Below are 18871 nucleotides of genomic sequence, written 5' to 3' on the forward strand. Positions count from 1 at the left end.
CCGGTGTCAATGTGTTCTTTTTTCCATTTCCAGGAGTGTATTTTCGGATTCGGAGGAGAAAGTTGGTGATTGGAATTTCGTGAGAAGATTCCGTGGCAACGAAAAACGCCTTTGTTTTAATGATGTCCATCCCAAATCCTGTACCCTTTCAATGATACTCTCTCCCATATTTCGCGATAGTACAAAACGTGCTGCCCTTCTTTCAACTTTTTCGATGGACTCCGTCAATAATCCTGTCTGGTAAGGATCCCATACAGCGCAGCAGTATTCTAAAAGAGGACGAACAAGCGTAGTGTAGGCAGTCTCCTTAGTAGATCTGTTACATTTTCTAAGTGCCCTGCCAATAAAACACTGTCTTTGGTTAGCCTTCCCCACAACATTTTCTATGTCTTGCTTCCAATTTAAGTTGTCCATAATTGTAATTCTTAGGTATTTAGTTGAATTTACGGCCTTCATATTTGGCTGGTTAATCGTGTAACCGAAGTTTAACGGATTCCTTTTAGCACTCATGTGGATGACCTCCACTTTTCGTTATTTAGGTTCAATTGCGAATTTTCGCACCATACAGATATCTTTTCTAAATCGTTTTGCAGTTTGTTTTGATCTTCCGATGACTGCAAGCAACCTAAGGCTCAAGCTCAGATTATCTCTCAAATCGTTTATATAGATAAGGAACAGCAAAGGGCCTATAAACTACCTTTGGGAACGCCAGAAATCACTTATGTTTTACTCGATGACTTTCCGTCAATTACTACGAACTCTGACCTCTCTGACAGGAAATCACAAATCCAGCCATGTAACTGAGACGATATTCCATTAGCACACAATTTCACTACAAGCCGCTTGTGCGATACAGTGTCAAAAGCCTTCCGGAAATTCAGAAATACGGAATCAATCTGAAATCCCTTATCAATAGCACTCAATACTTCAAGCGAATAAAGAGCTAGTTATGTTTCACAAGAACGATGTTTTCTAAACCCATGTTGACTGTGTGTCAATGTACCGTTTTCTTCGACGTAATTCATAATGTTCGAACACAAAAAAATGGTGCAAATGGCTCTGAGCACTATGGGACTCAACATCTTAGGTCATAAGTCCCCTAGAACTTAGAACTACTTAAACCTAACTAACCTAAGGACATCACACACACCCATGCCAGAGGCAGGTTTCAAACCTGCGACCGTAGCAGCCTCGCGGTTCCGGACTGCAGCGCCAGAACCGCTAGACCACCGCGGCCGGCTGTTCGAACACAATACATGTTCCAAAATTCTGCTGGATATCGACGTTAATGATATGGGCCTGTAATTTAGTGGATTACCCCTACTACCTTTCTTGATTAGTGGTGTGACCCGTACAGCTTTCCAGTCTTTGGGTACCGATCTTTGGTCGAGCGAACGGTTGTATATGATTGTTAAGTATGGAGCTAATGCATCAGCATACTCTGAAAGGAACCTAATTGGTAAACAGTCTGGACCAGAAGCCTTGCTTTCATTAAGTGATTTAAGTTGCTTCGCTACTCCGAGGATATTTACTTCTACGTTAATCCTGTTGGCAGCTGTTCTTGATTCGAGTTCTGAAATATTTACTTCGTCTTCTTTTATGAAGCCATTTAGGAAAGCTGTGATTAGTAATTCTGCTTTGGCAGCACTGTCTTCGATAGTATCTCCATCGCTATCTTGCAGAGAAGGTACTGATTGTTTCTTGCCGCTAGCGTACTTCGCATACGACGAGAAGCTCTTTGGATTTTCTGCCAGGTTTCGCGACAAAGTTTCGTTGTGGAAACTATTATAAGCATCTCGCATTGAAGTCCGCGCTAAATTTCAAGGTTCTGTAAAAGATTGCCAATCTTGGAGATTTTGGGTCTGTTTACTTTTGTTTCGTTGTTTCTGCAACAGTGCTCTGACCCGTTTTGTGTATCAAGGAGGATCAGTTCCGTCGTTTGTTAATTTATTTGGTGTAAATCTCTCAATTGCTGACGATATTATTTCTTTGAATTCAAGCCACATCTGGTCTACAGTTATATTATTTATTTGGAATGAGTGGAGAGTTTCTCTCGGGAAGGCGTTAAGTGAATTTTTATCTGCTTTTTGAATAGGTATATTTTTCGTTTATTTTTGAGGATTTGTGGGTTACAATATTCAATCTCGCTACAACAACCCTGTGTTCACTAATCCCTGTACCCGTTTTGATGCTCATTATTAACTCATCAATTACGTGATAGATCCAACCAATCTTCAGCTTTATTATGCAGCACTACATTTCGGGGAAGTTCTATTCCCTTTTTATATAAACTGTTTATCATCCATGTTTCACTTCCAAACATGGCTACACTCCAGACAAATACCTTGAGAAAAGACTTTGTAACCCTTAAATTTATATTCGATGTTAACAAATTTCTCTTCTTCAGGAATGCTTTTCTTCCCATTGCCATTCTACAATTTTCATCCTCTCTACTTCGGCCATCATCAATTATTTTGCTTCCCAAATAGTAAAACTCATCTCCTACTTTAAGTGTCTCCTTTCCTACCCTGATTCCCATAGCATCACCTGATTTACTTCGACTTGATTCCATTATCCTTGTTTTGCTTTTGTTAATGTTCATCTTGTAACCTCCTTTCAAAGCACTGTCCATTCCGTTCATCTCCTTTTCCAAGTCCTTTGCTGTCTGTCACAGAATTACGGTGTGATTGGCAAACCTCGAAGTTTTATTTCTTCTCCCTAAACCTTAATTCCAGCTCCAAATTTTTCTTTGGTTTCCTTACTGCTTGTTCGATGTACGTATTGAATAACACCGGGGAGTGGCTGCAACCCTGTCAACTCCCTTTTCAAGCAATGTCCCCCTTCACACCCCTCGACTCTTATAACTGCCGCCTGGTTTCCATACAAGATGTAAATAGCCTTTCCCTTCTTGTATTTTACCCCTGCAACTTCCAGAATTTCAGAGAGAGTATTCCAGTCAATATCGTCAAAAGCTTTCTCTAAGTCTACAAATGCAATAAATGTAGGTTTGTCTTTCCTTAACCTATCTTCTGAGATAAGTCGTAGGTTGAGTACTGCCTTGCGTGTTCTTACATTCTCCGGAATCCAAATTAGTCTTCCTCAAAATCTGTTTCTACCACCTTCTCCATTCTTCTGTGAAGGATTCGTGTTAGTATTTTGCAACCATGGCTTACTAAACTGATAATTCGGTAATTTTCACACGTGTCAGCACCTGCTTTCTTTGCAACTGAAATTATTATATTCTCCTTGAAGTCTGAGGGTATTTCGCCTGTCTCATATATCATGCTCATCAGATGGAAAAGTTTTGTCTTGCTGGCTCTCCGAAGCCTATCAGTAGTTCTGACGAAATATCATCTACTCACGGGACCTTGTTTCTCATATCTTCCAGAGCTTTGTCAAATTCTACTCGCAGTATCATATCTCCCATCTCATCTACGCCCTCTTCCCCTTCTACAATACTACTTTCAAGTTCATCTCCCTCTTATAGACTCGCTATATACTCCTTCCACCCTTCAGCTTTCCCTTCCCTGTTTAGTACTCGTTGACCAGCTGAGCTGTTGATATTTGTACAGCTCCTTCTCTTTTCCCTAAAAACCTCTTTAACTTTCCTGTAGGCGTTATCTATCTTTGCCCGAGTGAAATATGCTTCTAAATCCTTGCATTTGATATATTGTCATTCCTACTTAGCAGTTTTCCTCGTCCTGTCAGTTTCATTTTTTAAACGTTTGTATTCCTTTTCGTCCTCTTCATTTGCCGAATTTTTAATTTTTCTACTTTCATCAAATAAATTCAGTTTCTTCTGTTATCAAAGGCTTTGTATTAGGCCTAGTCTTTTTACCTATTTGACCCACTGCTGCCTTCACTATTTCATCTTTTAAAGCTACCCATTCGTCTTCTATTGTATTCCTTTCTCCTGCTCTAGTCATTCATTGCCTAACACTCCCTCTGAAACTCAACCATCTCTGTTTCTTTCAAATTTTCCAGGTCCCATCACCTTAATTTCGTACTTTGTTCCAGTTTCGGTTTTAATCTACAGTTCATAATCAATAATTTGTGGTTAGTGTCCACATCTGCCCCTCAAATGTCTCAAAATTTTAAGTCTGGTTCTTAGATCTTTCTTACCGTTATAACTAATCCGAAACTTGTCGGTGTCACTAGATCTCTTCCACATATAAAACCTTCTTTTGTGATTCTTAAACCTTGTGTTAGCGACATTAAATTACGCTCTGTTCAAAACTGTACCAATCGGCTTCTTCTTTCACTCCTTTCCCCCAGTCCATATTCATTTACCATTTTTCCTTGTCGTTCTTTACCTAGAATCGAATTCCACTCCCTCAACGCTATTAAATTTTCGTCTCCTTTAACTGTCTGAATAATTTCTTTTATCTCATTGTACATTTCTTCAATCTCTCCATCATCTGCAGAGCTCGTTGGTACGTAGACTTGTGCTACTGTGGTAGGCATGAGTTTACCCGCACTACTATTTTCTTATTCATCATTAAAAAAACTTCTGGATTACCCCTATCTGACTTCGTAACTCCGTATTTACCTGACCAGAAGTCCTGTTCCTCCTGCCACCGAACTCCACTATTTCCCACAATATCTAACTTCAACCTATTCATTTACTTTTTTAAATTTTCTAACGTAGCTTCCCGATTAAGGGATCTAACATTCCACATTCCGATCAGCAGAATGCCAGTTTTGTTTCTCCTGAACACTTAGGGGTCGTCTAAGGCGGAGCCACACATTCATCAGTGTGCACTAAACGGTGTGCTCCGAAATACTAGTGCCTGCACCATCATTGTACTCTGTCGCCAAGTCAGCCACAGGTCACTGCATATCCTGCCTTACAGAGAGAACGAGACTCCAACCTCAACGTTCTGTAATGAGACGTGTACGTCCAGCTCCTTGTCGCCTACTCGTTGATTCACCATTCTACAGCCACTTTCCACACTTGCTCATTACAGAAGCAAGCAAATAACCGACCACATTTGCCGATACCAGGATGCTCGTTGCCGGGCGCCGGCAAGTTCCTTTCTCAAAATCGTTTGTGACAACGGATTTTCCCATTTGTGCCCCATATCGTCGCTCATATGACTTCCAGTTCGTCTTATATGCTTTTCTTACCGTGTCACGAGTTACAAATATCAGCAGGGTACATTCATTCTGGCGGTTGGCAGTGGTCGTAATGTTTTAGCTCATCAGTTTATTTACTGCATTGGAGTTGATTAAAGCTAGAAACAATGATCGACTATGCTACCAGACATGAACCAAGCATGTGCTCCAGTGGTTAATAAACTAGACATGTATTCTGGAGAAAGGAATTGAAATCCCACAAACATGAGCTTGATTTAAATTCTTCGGGCATTACGTTTAGTATTGCAACCGAATGCTGATAAAGTTTCTTTTACGAATCAAACAGAAATTCTTCTCAAATCAGTCCCTTTGGCCAAGCGGTTCTAGGCGCTTCAGTCTGGAACCGCGCGACCGCTACGATCGCAGGTTCGAATCCTTCCTCGGGCATGGATGTGTTTGATGTCCTTAGGTTTGTTAGATTTAAGTGGTTCTAAGTTCTAGGGAACTGATGACCTCAGATGTTAAGTCCCATAGTGCTCAGAGCCAATTGAATCATTTGAGCAGTCTCTTTCGTCGTGTTTGATCGCAAGTTTTCCAAAGCTCGGTCAGACTCCGATGGTAATATGAGTTCGAAATCAGCACGCATTTCGTCTTCTATCGCATTAGCATACAGTTCCTCTCCCTAGTAGACACTGTCACTGTACTCTATCGGTCTACACGCAGTACTCTAATGTTTATGTCTTTGCTTTTAATTTCATCTAAAGTTATTTTGAATTTTCTACGTGCTGAATCCTTCACATTTTTTAAATTAAAAGCAATCATTTCACGTTTACTTCCATGTGCAACCTTTTGATTTCATTCCTAAGTGACTTACATCTGTGAACTGCTTTCTGTTCCTGAACGTTTTTTATTTCTTGCTTTCATCGATCGTTGAACTATTTCTTCTATTGCTCAAGGTGTCTCCGTTCTTACCTTCTTGTTACCAGTATTTCTTGTCGAACTTAACGCGACAGCTCTTTCTAGATTGTTGATTCCTCTTCGCGTGAAGTTCCAACTGTAGTATTTGTCAGAGTAATATGTAAAGCCTCAGAAAAACCAACACATGTCCTCATTTCCCAATACTTTGTATACCACTTTCTCAGCACTGATTCACCCTGACTATTTTCTTACACTTCATCATCACCAAATTGTGTCCTGAGTCTTTATCTGCTCCTAAGGGTGCCTAAAACTTCATTATTTGATTTGGACACTCACCATGAAGTAATCAGACTGTTATTGACCCTCGTGCCCTGATATTTTTCGCGTATAGATCCCCCTTTTGTGATATTGGAACAGTGTGTTTGCTGCTTCTACCCGAAGTTTGTTGTATAACTCCCCAGTGCCATAGAGGAAAGACAGAGAAATAACTTCATGAGCCGCGCGGGATTAGCCGAGCGGTGTAGGGCGATGCAGTCATGGACTGTGCACCTGGTCCCGGCGGAGGTTCGAGTCCTCCCTCGGGCATGGGTGGGTGTGTTTGTTCTTAGGATAATTTTGGTTAAGTAGTGTGTATGCTTAGGGACTGATGACCTTAGCAGTTAAGTCCCATAAGATTTCCCACACATTTGAACATTTTTTAACTTCATGAATGAGGTGTAGCAGGTTTCAGTTTGTATATGAGATGTTCTGAAATGCGTTTCTGTACACTACAATGGCCACATCGATATCTGTCTTCGATGCAACAAAGAATCCAATTCACGACCCCAGAAAACTAACTACATGTGTATCTCTGAGAGTGCAAGCCACCCAACTAAAGGTGGGTGGAACCTGCTTTTGTTATCACGATCTTGCATTTACTCACGAGAAACTACGGTGGCAGTCATGTGGATTCTCAGGCACGTATGTTTTACAACAACCTTCTCCAAAACCGTGTACAACTCACCTTTCGGTACAGAAGAGCGCAACAAGCCACCCTGACCCTCATGCCGACATATGTGGTCAGCATGGTGTAGTGGTGGTGGCAGAACAGCTTCAGGAAGTTGATGATCACCATGAGGCTTGCGTAGATGTAGGCTTGATCTTCCGTAATAGTGCTGCCTGGATTGAAGTACTGAATAGTGTATCCCAGAAGTAGCGGCTGAGCCACTCTGCAACAGAACGATTACTGACAATATCAGCTCGATGTTTGCTTTCCAGTTGTGGCGAGTGTGGGTAAATGCTCTCGATTCTGGCGCTACGGGGCCCGATTCGGCGGGACGGCTTTCAGTGTGTGTTCCCTGTCGAAAGATCGGCAGGGAAACATCATCTGTCGTGCGGTGAGCAGATTTAGTGCTACGTGCTTCGGCCTGGCCAAAAATTGGACTTATCTATTGGATTCGCCCCATCATGGATACCTTTGGAACCTGTTGTATGGCAGCAGAAACTGGATTACGGTCGTCCGTTTGTTAAAAGGTGGTTGTAGTAAACTGTACTGTGATCTGGACAATGATGCACGCTCGCATGTGTGCTAATGTAATTATATTCTTTTAAATTTATATAAATTTTTGCTGTTCATTATTGACTAATAGCCACAGGCCCCATGTTAGTACACGTCGCCAGTTGAATGGCAGTTCTGATTTTCGAAAAGGCCGTCTGCGGTAATTGGTAGCCGTGTTTATTGCTACCGTTTTAGCGGCCTATGTTTTGGGTGGTCACATTTAGATTAAAAGTTGTTCCCTGGAGCCTCTGGTGATTACAGTGTGGCGTTGATCTTTTGAAAGGAGTAAGCCGCATTTGAAATCGAATGTAATTTTTTAAATAAATGTCTTTGTAAAAGGAACTTAACAGCGTCATAGACCTGAGAGCTCTAAGGAACTTTTTTAAATTCTGGCCCTGGCGGTCGTATACTGTAAGAGTTAAAATTTTAAATTTTCTAAATTTCCGTACAAGTATGTTATTCTGTTTATTCTGTTTATAATGATTCCACATATAAGTCGTGCCAATGATATGTAAATGCTAACTGAGAGGTTCACAGCTACATTTGTATTTGATATGAAATGATGCGCCGGGCGTTGTGGTCAAGCGGTTCTAGGCGCTTCAGTCCGGAACCGCGCTGCTGTTACGGTCGCAGGTTCGAATGCTGCCTCGGGCATGGATATGAGTGATGTCCTTAGGTTAGTTAGGTTTAAGTAGTTCTAAGTCTAGAGGACTGACGACCTCATATGTTAAGTCCCATAGTGCTTAGAGCCATTTAAACTATTTGAAATGATGCTATTTTAAGTCTTTAATAAAGAAGTTTGCTGAATGATTTTGCACACTTCTCATAACAGCACCGCCACTCCTAACTATATACAGTATGACCAGCTAAACGTGGCCTGCCACGCGGGGTAGTCTCGCGGTCTAAGGCGTCTTGTCACGGTTCGTGCGGCTACACCCGTCGGAGGTTCGAGTCCTCCCTCGGGCATGGATGTGTGTGTGTGTTAGCGTAAGTTAGTTTAAGTTAGATTACGCAGTGTGTAAGCTTAGGGACCGATGACTTCATCAGTTTGGTCCCATATGATCTTACCACAAATTTCCAAATTAAACGTGTCCTCAGAATAAACACGTCAACTTTTAGTGACAGATCAAATTTCTTCGAAGTAATGTTGCTGGAGGTAATGGAGCAGAGAATGATATGCTGATGGGTTTTGCTAATGTGGAAAAATTTGAAAAATATAAGTGGCAATTGTTTCATTTTAATTAATTAGTTCCACTTGCATGGGCGTGCCCAGCGAGGGGCAAGGGGGGGGGGGGGGGCAGGTGCCCCCCCTGGAAGACATTCGCAGTTTTTCACTAGTTAACTGTTTTATTCAATAAGAAATGCTGCGTGTTTTCTCGGATTGTACAAGTGCATTCTTGTATTTAAAATGTTTATTAAAAGCAGTTTTTCAATGGTTTACTGTTTTATTTAATAAGAAGTGCTGTATGTTGTCTCGATTCCTTTTTTCCTGAGACTAGTATGACCTAGTTGAGATCGTGGGTACGCCCTTGTTCACTTGTAAAGTAACCAGATAGCAGGTGTGCTTGGGCCTACATAAGCAACCAGCCTGATGCCGAGGTAAAAGTGCGAACAGCCCCTAGCGGGAAATCGAGGTTCTTAATATAAAAGAAATAAGCACAGAGAGTGATCAACTTAATAAATAAAACGACAAAAAGGGCAGATACCAATGCTTAATGAAAGGTAGCGTAAAACTTAATAAAGATAATACTTTTAGTACAAGGGAAAGAGGCCTGTCTGAGATGTGGAATATGGCGGCCGCTTATTGGTTCATTTCGAAATTGGACGCAGCAGCAACGCCGCGGCTCGTGGTTTTGCAGTAGCGTTGTCGTTTCCCACGCAAGGGATCCCGGGTTCGGTTCTCGGCGAGGTCAGGGAATTTTATTTGCCTCGAGATGACTGCGTGTTGTGTGTCTTTTATCATTTCATCCTCATTCACTCCCAAGTCGTCGTAGTGGCGTTAAACAACTTGTGGAGCGGCGGCAGAACCGCCCCGCGAGGAGTCTCCTGGCCACCAATTCCATACGCTCATTATTATTATTTACTAGAAACTGTGAACCCGGATATCACACTGGGAGAAATCTTGAGACACAAAAACAACCTAAGAAAAATCAAATAGGTAGTACGCGAGATTTTCAGTATTCTCTTGCTCAATACGAGAAAACATACAAAATGAATAGAGCCTTTTTGTAGAAAATATAATATAATTTTTTTTTCTATACTGGGGAACGTTTTCGCTACAGGAATCGAGTTAGGAGTTATTCAAGTGCAAAAGTAGCTCTCAAAAGCACCCTCACCCCTCACTGCCCCCCCCCCCCCAACATCACCCCCCTTTCCCCGGATCAGGATTTTTAGTATGTTTTCCATGGGATTCACTCCTACCACTGTACAAAAACTTGTGACTACACATGTTATTTCCTATTCGAGCATCTTCATTGACTGCCATTACGCCATCGTCTTCGTCAGCTATTTCGCTAACATTCCGAATTTAAACTTTGTCAACGTTGTGCATAAACTATTTATGCTTACAGTTCGATCTCAACTTAACCCATACAAGTATACTAACTATGTAGTAAGAAGGTCAGACAGACGACAGGATTTCCCTGTTAATTTTATGCTGTTAAAATTCGCAATTGTGAGGTAAAAATTACATAAACGTCAATTTTACTATTTGCGAGTGCACGAATAGCCCGGTTACGTAGTAATAGCCCAGTCAATGAAGACCAAAATTGGTCGAATGTGGGAAATATTCGTGAAGTCGCAAACTTTTACACATTGATAAGAGAGAGTGTCGTGAGCAACATACTGGAAATCCTGACAGGTGGGTTGTGAGTGTCGGGGCGAAGATGCCTTTAAAGGTCACATTTGTACCTTTTTATTGAACACTTCGAAAACTGTGGCCTCTCACGAAAACTTATTTCAGTACGAATCAAACTAAATTTAATTTCCTACATGACAGGTCCTATTAATTTAATTTTTTTCTCTGGGGAATATGGTTTGTATGCATAAATCTCCCACACCGCACGTGCACTAAAACATACTTAGCTTTTGTAGGCCAGTTTGTGATAGTTTCCCGACTTGATGGACCTCAAGTGCCGTCCATCAAATTGTTCGCCTCGACTTCTTCTAGACGACTGTAGTACTTTCTAAGCAGTTATCCTTTGCACTCTGTATACACTATGATGCAAAAGACATGGGATAGCGATACGCACATATACAGATGGTGGCAGTAACACGTGCACAACGCACAAAACGGCAGTGCATTGGCGAAGATGTCATTTGTACTCAGGTAATGCATGCGGAACGGTTCCCGGCGTGATTACGTCCGCACGATGGGAATTAACAGACTTTGAACGCGGAGTGATAATTGGAGCTAGATTCATGGGATATTCCATTTCGGAAATCGTTAGGGTATGCAATATTCTGAGATCCCTAGTGTCAAGAGTGTGCCGAGAATACCATATTTCAGGCATTAGTCCTCGTCACGGACACTACAGCGGTCGACGGCCTTCACTTAATGATCGGGAACAGTGGCATTTGCGTAGATTCGTCAGAGCTAACAGACGAGCAACACTGCGTGAGGTAACCGCAGAAGTCAGTTTTGGATGTAGGGCGAACGTACCCGTTAGGACAGTGCGGTGTTAATGGGCTGTGGCAGCAGACGACCGACGCGAGTATCTTTGGTAAGAGAACATCGCCTGCAGCACCTCTTCCGGTCTCCTGACCATATCGGTTAGACCCTGAAAAACAGTGGCCTGGTCTCCCGAGTCCCGGTTCCAGTTGGTAAGACCACCCCCGGGTTCCCGGGTTCGATTCCCGGGGGTCAGGGATTTTCTCTGCCTCGTGATGGCTGGGTGTTGTGTGCTGTCCTTAGGTTAGTTAGGTTTAAGTAGTTCTAAGTTCTAGGGGACTGATGGCCATAGATGATAAGTCCCATAGTGCTCAGAGCCATTTGAACCAGTTGGTAAGAGCTGACTGTAGGGTTCGAGTGTGACGCAGACACCACAAAGCCCTGACCCCAAGTTGTCAACAAGGCACTGTGCAAGCTGGTGGTGGCTCCATAATGGTGCGGGCTGTTCTCTAGTCCAACTGAACCGATCACTGACTGGTAATGGTTATTTTTAGCTACTTGGAGACCATTTGCAGCCATTCATGAATTTCATGTTTTCAGACAATTATGAAACTTTTATTGATGACAGTGTATCATGTCACCGAGCCCCAACTGTTCCCGACTGCTTTGAAGAACATTCTGGACAATTCGAGCGAATGGTCCGGCAACCAAGATAGCTCAACGTGAATACCATCGACAGTCATGGGACAGAAGCGAGAGATCAGTTCGTGCACAAAATTCTGCACCGGCAACGCTGTCGCAATTATGGACGCCTATAGAGGCAGCATGGCTCAGTATTTCTACAGGTGACTTCCAACGACCTGTTGAGTCCACGCCATCTCGAGTTGCTGCACTACGCCGGGAAAAAGGAAATCCGACACGACATTAGGAGGTATCTCATGAATTTTGTTACCTTAGTGTAGATCTATTCGTTAGGCTTTCAATTATTTTTGGGTGTTTTCCGGTTTCTTTTGCGGTTGCGAAAGAAACACAGAGTCTTAAGCCCAGAGACAAGCAGCGTACTAATGGATTTGAGCTTTGGTGCTAGCACAGAATACTGCACCTAAAATCCTCAGAAAGAAGAACTAATGTGTCCATTGCGGAGAAACTCACTATCTCCGGGTGACTTTCTTCCTGCGTCAACGAAAAGTATCTCTAGTTATTTGGCCGTATTGAGAGAAGGAATGGAGAAAATCTCAAAAAAGTAATCATGGAAGATAAGATCGAGAGCACGAGATCGAGTGGGAGCACAGTGAGCAGGTAGACAGACAAGAAGGCCTCCAGTCTGCGTCTTCAGGAGGCTCTAAGAGAAGCTGGTAACCGTTTGGGATGGACACACTTGATTCGTGGGGTCAGGACGCTCAGCAATGAGCACAACTACTTTTGATGATGGTAAGATCTACTTAGTTAATGTAATTAAATTAAATTTAAGGAATAGAATTGTGTAATGTATAGGAAATAACATACTTTTTGTTAATTGGTAAATAATATTTTACTCTGATAATTAAAAAAGAGTCTTGATCGCAGATTTCTTTAAATCAAAGTGACCGGTTTCAATCCTTAAGGATCATCTTCAGACTCCAGAACGGCAGGTGGACTTCCATGGAGCAGGCTGCGCCGACCCACGACGCTGAACTGCCGTTCTGGAGTCTGAAGATGATCCTTAAGGATTGAAACCGGTCACTTCGATTAAAAGAAATTTGCGATCAAGACTCTTTTTTAATTATCATATTAATATAAAATCGCTGATAATGCTTCCATTAATTTTATATTTTACTCTGTCTGACGACACGCCTATCGCAATATCACGTCAACTGAGATGCAGCTTCACAGCTAGGAATTGAGTATGAAAACTTACTTTGATTCAATTCTAGATAACAGAGCATAGCGGCGACCGTTTTGTGTTAAGTAATTAGCTTATAATATTCCAGCATAGCCCGTTGCCTTGTGAAAAGGCCAAATGATCATTATGAATTATGAATTATCTGTTGACACATACTCAGAACGGATTCAGAAAAATCTTGTTTTTGAAACACAACGAGTTCTCTATCTTCATTATATAATGGGTGTTATTGACAGGGATCTCAAACTGATTCCATATTTCTAGATTTCAAAATGCTTTTGATACCATTCCTCACAAGCGGCTTCTAATCAGATTGCGTGCCCTTCGGAGTATCGCCTCTCTGTGCGACTGGATTTGTGATTTACTGTCAGAAAGGTGACAGTTCATACTAATCGACTTACAGTCATCGAGTAAACAGGACTGATAACTGACTATCCCCAAGGAAGTGTTAGGTTCGCTTCTTATCTACGTATACAAATGATTTAGGAGACAATCTGAACATCTTAGATTGTTAGCAGATGATGCTGTCGTTTGCCGTCTGGTAAAGCCATCGGAAGATCGAAGCCAACTGCAAAATTATATAGTCGTGTTGTCCGTGTGACCCCAATTAATGAAAAGTGTGAAAGAAGCCGTTAAATTTCGGTTACACGATAAATCACACAAATCTAAAGACTGTCAATTCAACTCAATACATAGGGATAACAATTACGAACAACTTAATTTGGAACGATCACATAGATAATTTCTGGGGAAGGCGAACCATACACTGCGTTTTATTGGTAGAACACTTAGAAGGTGCAACAAATGCACTAAAGAGACCGTCAGCATTACTCTTGTCTGACATTTACTAGACTAGTGCGCGGGGGCTGCGCGTTTTGTATTAACGCGAAATAGGGGCGAGAGTGTTATGGATATGATACCCGAGCTGGGGAGGCAATCATTAAAACAAAGTCGTTTCTATCTACAACTTTCTCCTCCGAATGTGGAAATATTTTGTTGACGCCCATTACAAATGGAGAACGTTTAGTGTAATGAAATAAGGGAAATCAGAGCTCGCACGGAAATACGAGTATTTAAGTGTCCGTGTTTCGTGTACGCTCTTAGAGCGTGAAACAGTAGGAAACAGAGTGAAAGTCATTCGATGAACTTTCTGCCAGGCACTTAAGTGTGAATTGCAGAGTGGTCATGCAGATGCAGATGATCGGCGAAAGAAGGAAGTACAAAAATGTTCAGGGGGTACGTCAGGAATACAGCAATATATTTCCTTCGGGAATGAAATACATAGGAAGTGTAGGGGAGCCAAGGCGTAATGGCTGCAGGAAAGACGTGAAGAAATCGAAAAAGAAATAATGGTCAGAAGGACTTACTCAGTAAACTCAAAACCAGCTTCGGCGAAACGAAAAGCGAAAGTGGGAACATTAAGAGTGCAATTGGAACTCCTCTGTTGAACGCAGAGAAGAGAGTGGGTAGATGGAAAGAGTACACTGAACGCCTCTATGAAGGAGAGGAATTGTATGGTGACATGTATGTATGATGAGAATTTAAAGTCGATGTAGAAGACAGGATATCCAGTATTAGAGTCAGCATTTAAAAGAGCTCTGGGAGACTTGAGATCGAATAAGGGGGAAGGGATAGGTAATATTCTATGGGAATTTCTAAAATCATTGGGGGAAGCTGCATTAAACTACTAAACTACTGTTCAAGTTGGTGTGTACAATCTGTACCAGTTGATACATACCACCAGATCTTCAGATAAATTTCGTCCATGCAGTTCCGCAGATAGCAAGAGCTGATAAGTGCGATAACTATTGCACAGACAGATTAACAGTTCGTGCATCCAAGCTGTTGACAAGGGTAATATACACAAGAACATAAAAAATAATTGAAGATCAGAGAGACAGATTTGACTTGGTGCTTAATAATGGAAGCAAGACAGAAGAAAAATCGAGACGCGCTCATAGGATTTGTCAACCTGGGAAAAGCGCTCAGCAATGTAAAACGGTGAAGATCTTAGAAATTCTGAGAAAAATAGGGGTAAGCTATTGGGAAAGACGACTAAGTTACAATGCGTACGAGAATCAAGAGATAATACATGAAAGGGATGCAGTCTTTGGCCTCTACTGTTTAGTCTACAAATCTAAAAAGCAATAACGAAAATAAAAGAAAGTTTGAAGAATATCAATAAGATCTGATAATAACATTGCCGTCCTCAGTGAAAGTGAAGAATTACAGGGTCTGCTGAGTGGAATCAACAATCTAAAAGTGCAAAATATAGACTGAGGGTAAACCGTAGAATGACTAAAGTAACGAGAAGTAGCAGAAATGAAAATAGCGAGATGCTTAACATCAAAAGCCGAAATCATGACGTAGAGAGAGTTAAGGTCCGTAATCAGGAAGTAGACAAAGTTAAGGAAGTCTGCTGCGTTGTAAACAAAACGACCCATGACGCATGCTAGAGCAAGCATTTCGAAAATCGGCTTCGGACGATTAGGGGCATAACCATTAATCTATAAAAACTTGCTCTTCGTCCTGATCCTTTACGCTCAAGAGATGTCAAAGGGTCACCGTGAATTTTCAGCAATCCGGCGTCATGCAAATGTTATATGAAGGGGCATTTGGTCAGCACACCGCTCTCCCAGCCGTTTTGTCAACTTCCCATACCTTCGAGCCACTACATTGAGGTGAAAAAAGTCATGGGATACCCCATAGTACCGAATTGGACCTCCATTTGTCCGGCGTAGTGCAGTAGATCGGTGTGTCGTGGAGTCAACAAGTCGTTGGAAGCCTCCTCAAGAAATAGTGAACCATGCTCCCTCTACAGCCGTCTGTTGTTGTTGTTGTTGTTGTTGTTGTGTTCTTCAGTCCAGAGACTGGTTTGATGCAGCTCTCCATGATACTCTATCCTGTGCAAGCTTCTTCATCTCCCAGTACCTGCTGCAACCTACATCCTTCTGAATCTGTTTAGTGTATTCATCCCTTGGTCTCCCTCTACGATTTTTACCCTCCACGCTTCCCTCCAATACTAAATTGCTGATCCCGTGATGTCTCAGAACATGCCCTACCAACCGATCCCTTCTTCTAGTCAAGTTGTGCCACAAACTCCTCTTCTCTCCAATTCTATTCACTACCTCCTCATTAGTTATGTGATCTACCCATCTAATCTTCAGCATTCTTCTGTAACATCACATTTCAAAAGCTTCTATTCTCGTCTTGTCTAAACTATTTATCGTCCACGTTTCACTTCCATACAAGGCTATACTCCATACAAATACTTTCAGAAACGACTTCCTGACACCTAAATCTATACTCGATGTTAACAAATTTCTCTTCTTCAGAAACGCTTTCCTTGCCATTGCCAGTCTATATTTTATATCCTCTCTACTTCGACCATCATCAGTTATTTTGCTCCCCAAATAGAAAAACTCGTTTACTACTTTAAGCGTCTCATTTCCTAATCTAATTCCCGCAGCATCACCCGATTTAATTCGACTACATTCCATTATTCTCGTTTTGTTTTTGTTGATGTTCATCTTATATCCTCCTTTCAAGACACTATCCATTACGTTCAGCTGCTCTTCCAGGTCCTTTGCTGTCTCTGACAGAATTACAATGTCATCGGCGGACCTTAAAGTTTTTATTCCTTCTCTATGGATTTTAATACCTACTCCGAATTTTTCTTTTGTTTCCTTCACAGCTGGCTCAATATACAGATTGAATAACATCGGGGAGAGGCTACAACCCTGTCTCACTCCCTTCCCAACCACTGCTTCCCTTTCATGCCCTTCGACTATTATAACTGCCATCTGGTTTCTTTACAAATTGTAAATAGCCTTTCGCTCCCTGTACTTTACCCCTGCCACCTTCAGAATTTGAAAGAGAGTATTCCAGTCAACGTTGTCAAAAGCTTTCTCTAAGTCTACAAATGTAGAAACGTAGGTTTGCCTTTCCTTAATCTATTTTCTTAGATAAATGGTAGGGTCAGTATTGCCTCACGTGTTCCCATATTTCTACGGAATCCAAATTGATCTTCCCCGAAGTTGGCTTCTACCAGTTTTTCCATTCGTCTGTAAAGAATTCGTGTTAGTATTTTGCAGCCGTGGCTTATTAAACTGATAGTTCGGTAATTTTCACATTTGTCAACTCCTGCTTTCTTTGGGATTTCATTTATTATATTCTTGTTGCAGTCTGAGGGTATTTCGCCTGTCTCATACATCTTGCTCACTAGATGGTAGAGTTTTGTGAGGCCTGGCTCTCCCAGCTCTTCACGCAGTATCATATCTCCTATTTCATCTTCATCTACATTTCTGTAATATTGTACTCAAGAACATCGCCTTTGTATAGACCCTCTATATACTCCTTCCACCTTTCTATTTTCCCTTCTTTGCTTAGAACTGGGTTTCCATCTGAGCTCTTGATATGCATGTAAGTGCTTCTCTTTTTCTTCAAAGGTCTCTATAATTTTCCTGTAGGCAGTATCTACCTTACCCCTAGTGATATGCGCCTCTACATCTTTACATTTGTCCACTAGCCATCCCTGCTTAACCGTCTATAGTTACTAAAGTGTTTCCCGTGCAGGATTTTGTTCTTGAGCTGACCTCTTGATTATGTCCCTTAAATGTTCTATGGGATTCATGCCTGCGATATCTGTGGCCAGTCACTCCCACGAATTGTCCAGAATGTTCTTTAAATCAATCGCGAAAAACTGTGACTCGGTGACATGCCGAATTGCCATTCATAAAAATTACATTATTCTTTGGGAACAGTAAGTCCAAGACTTTATTGTATGATTATATGATAGCGGAACAAACACTGGTAGCAGTTACTTCTGTAAAATATCTGGGAGTATGCGTGCGGAACGATTTGATGTGGAATGATCATATAAAATTAATTGTTGGTAAGGCGGGTACCAGGTTGAGATTCATTGGGAGAGTCCTTAGAAAATGTAGTCCATCAACAAAGGAGGTGGCTTACAAAACACTCGTTCGACCTATACTTGAGTATTGCTCATCAGTGTGGGATCCGTACCAGATCGGGTTGACGGAGGAGATAGAGAAGATCCAAAGAAGAGTGGCGCGTTTCGTCACAGGGTTATTTGGTAACCGTGATAGCGTTACGGAGATGTTTAACAAACTCAAGTGGCAGACTCTGCAAGAGAGGCGCTCTGCATCGCGGTGTAGCTTGCTCGCCAGGTTTCGAGAGGGTGCGTTTCTGGATGAGGTATCGAATATATTGCTTCCCCCTACTTATACCTCCCGAGGAGATCACGAATGTAAAATTAGAGAGATTAGAGCGCGCACAGAGGCCTTCAGACAGTCGTTCTTCCCGCGAACCATACGCGACTGGAACAGGAAAGGGAGGTAATGACAGTGGCACGTAAAGTGGCCTCCGCCACACACCGTTAGGTGGCTTGCGGAGTATAAATGTAGATGTAGATGTAGATGTAGACTGGCTGCAACGGTTTCCAAGTAGCTAAATAACAATTTCCAGTCAATGATCGGTTCAATTGGACCAGAGGACCCTGTCAATACCATGCAACTACAGCCCACGCCATTATGGAGCCACCACCAGCTTGCACAGTGCCTTGCAGACAACGCGAGTCCATGGCTTTCGCCAGACTAGAACCCAACCATTATATCTTACCAACTGACTGCTGACTCATCTGACCAGGCACGGTTTCCCCCCAGTCGGCTAGGGTCCAAACGATATGGTCACGAATATAGGAGAGGCGCTGCAGGCGACATAGTACTGTTAGCAAAGGCGCTCTCGTAAGCCATCTGCTGTCATAGACCATTGACGCCAAATTGAACTACACTGTCCTAATGGATAGCTCATCGTATTTCCCACATCG

At 42.1% G+C, this 18871-nt stretch overlaps 1 protein-coding gene across 1 annotated transcript in view; it reads right to left on the bottom strand.

Moving 5' to 3' along the window:
* LOC126158715 (ATP-binding cassette sub-family C member 4-like) overlaps window positions 1–17299 on the bottom strand; it is a 116272-nt gene extending 98973 nt beyond the window's left edge. The window contains exons 1-2 of the mRNA XM_049916463.1: window positions 17235–17299; window positions 6998–7202 (exon numbers count right to left, since the gene is read on the bottom strand). Coding sequence (XP_049772420.1) covers window positions 6998–7202; window positions 17235–17299 — 270 coding nt within the window. The remainder of the gene's footprint in view (window positions 1–6997; window positions 7203–17234) is intronic.
* Window positions 17300–18871: the final 1572 nt, after the last annotated feature.

The sequence above is a fragment of the Schistocerca cancellata genome, chromosome 2 (assembly GCF_023864275.1).
Source record: "Schistocerca cancellata isolate TAMUIC-IGC-003103 chromosome 2, iqSchCanc2.1, whole genome shotgun sequence".
Taxonomy (NCBI): Eukaryota; Metazoa; Arthropoda; class Insecta; order Orthoptera; family Acrididae; genus Schistocerca; species Schistocerca cancellata.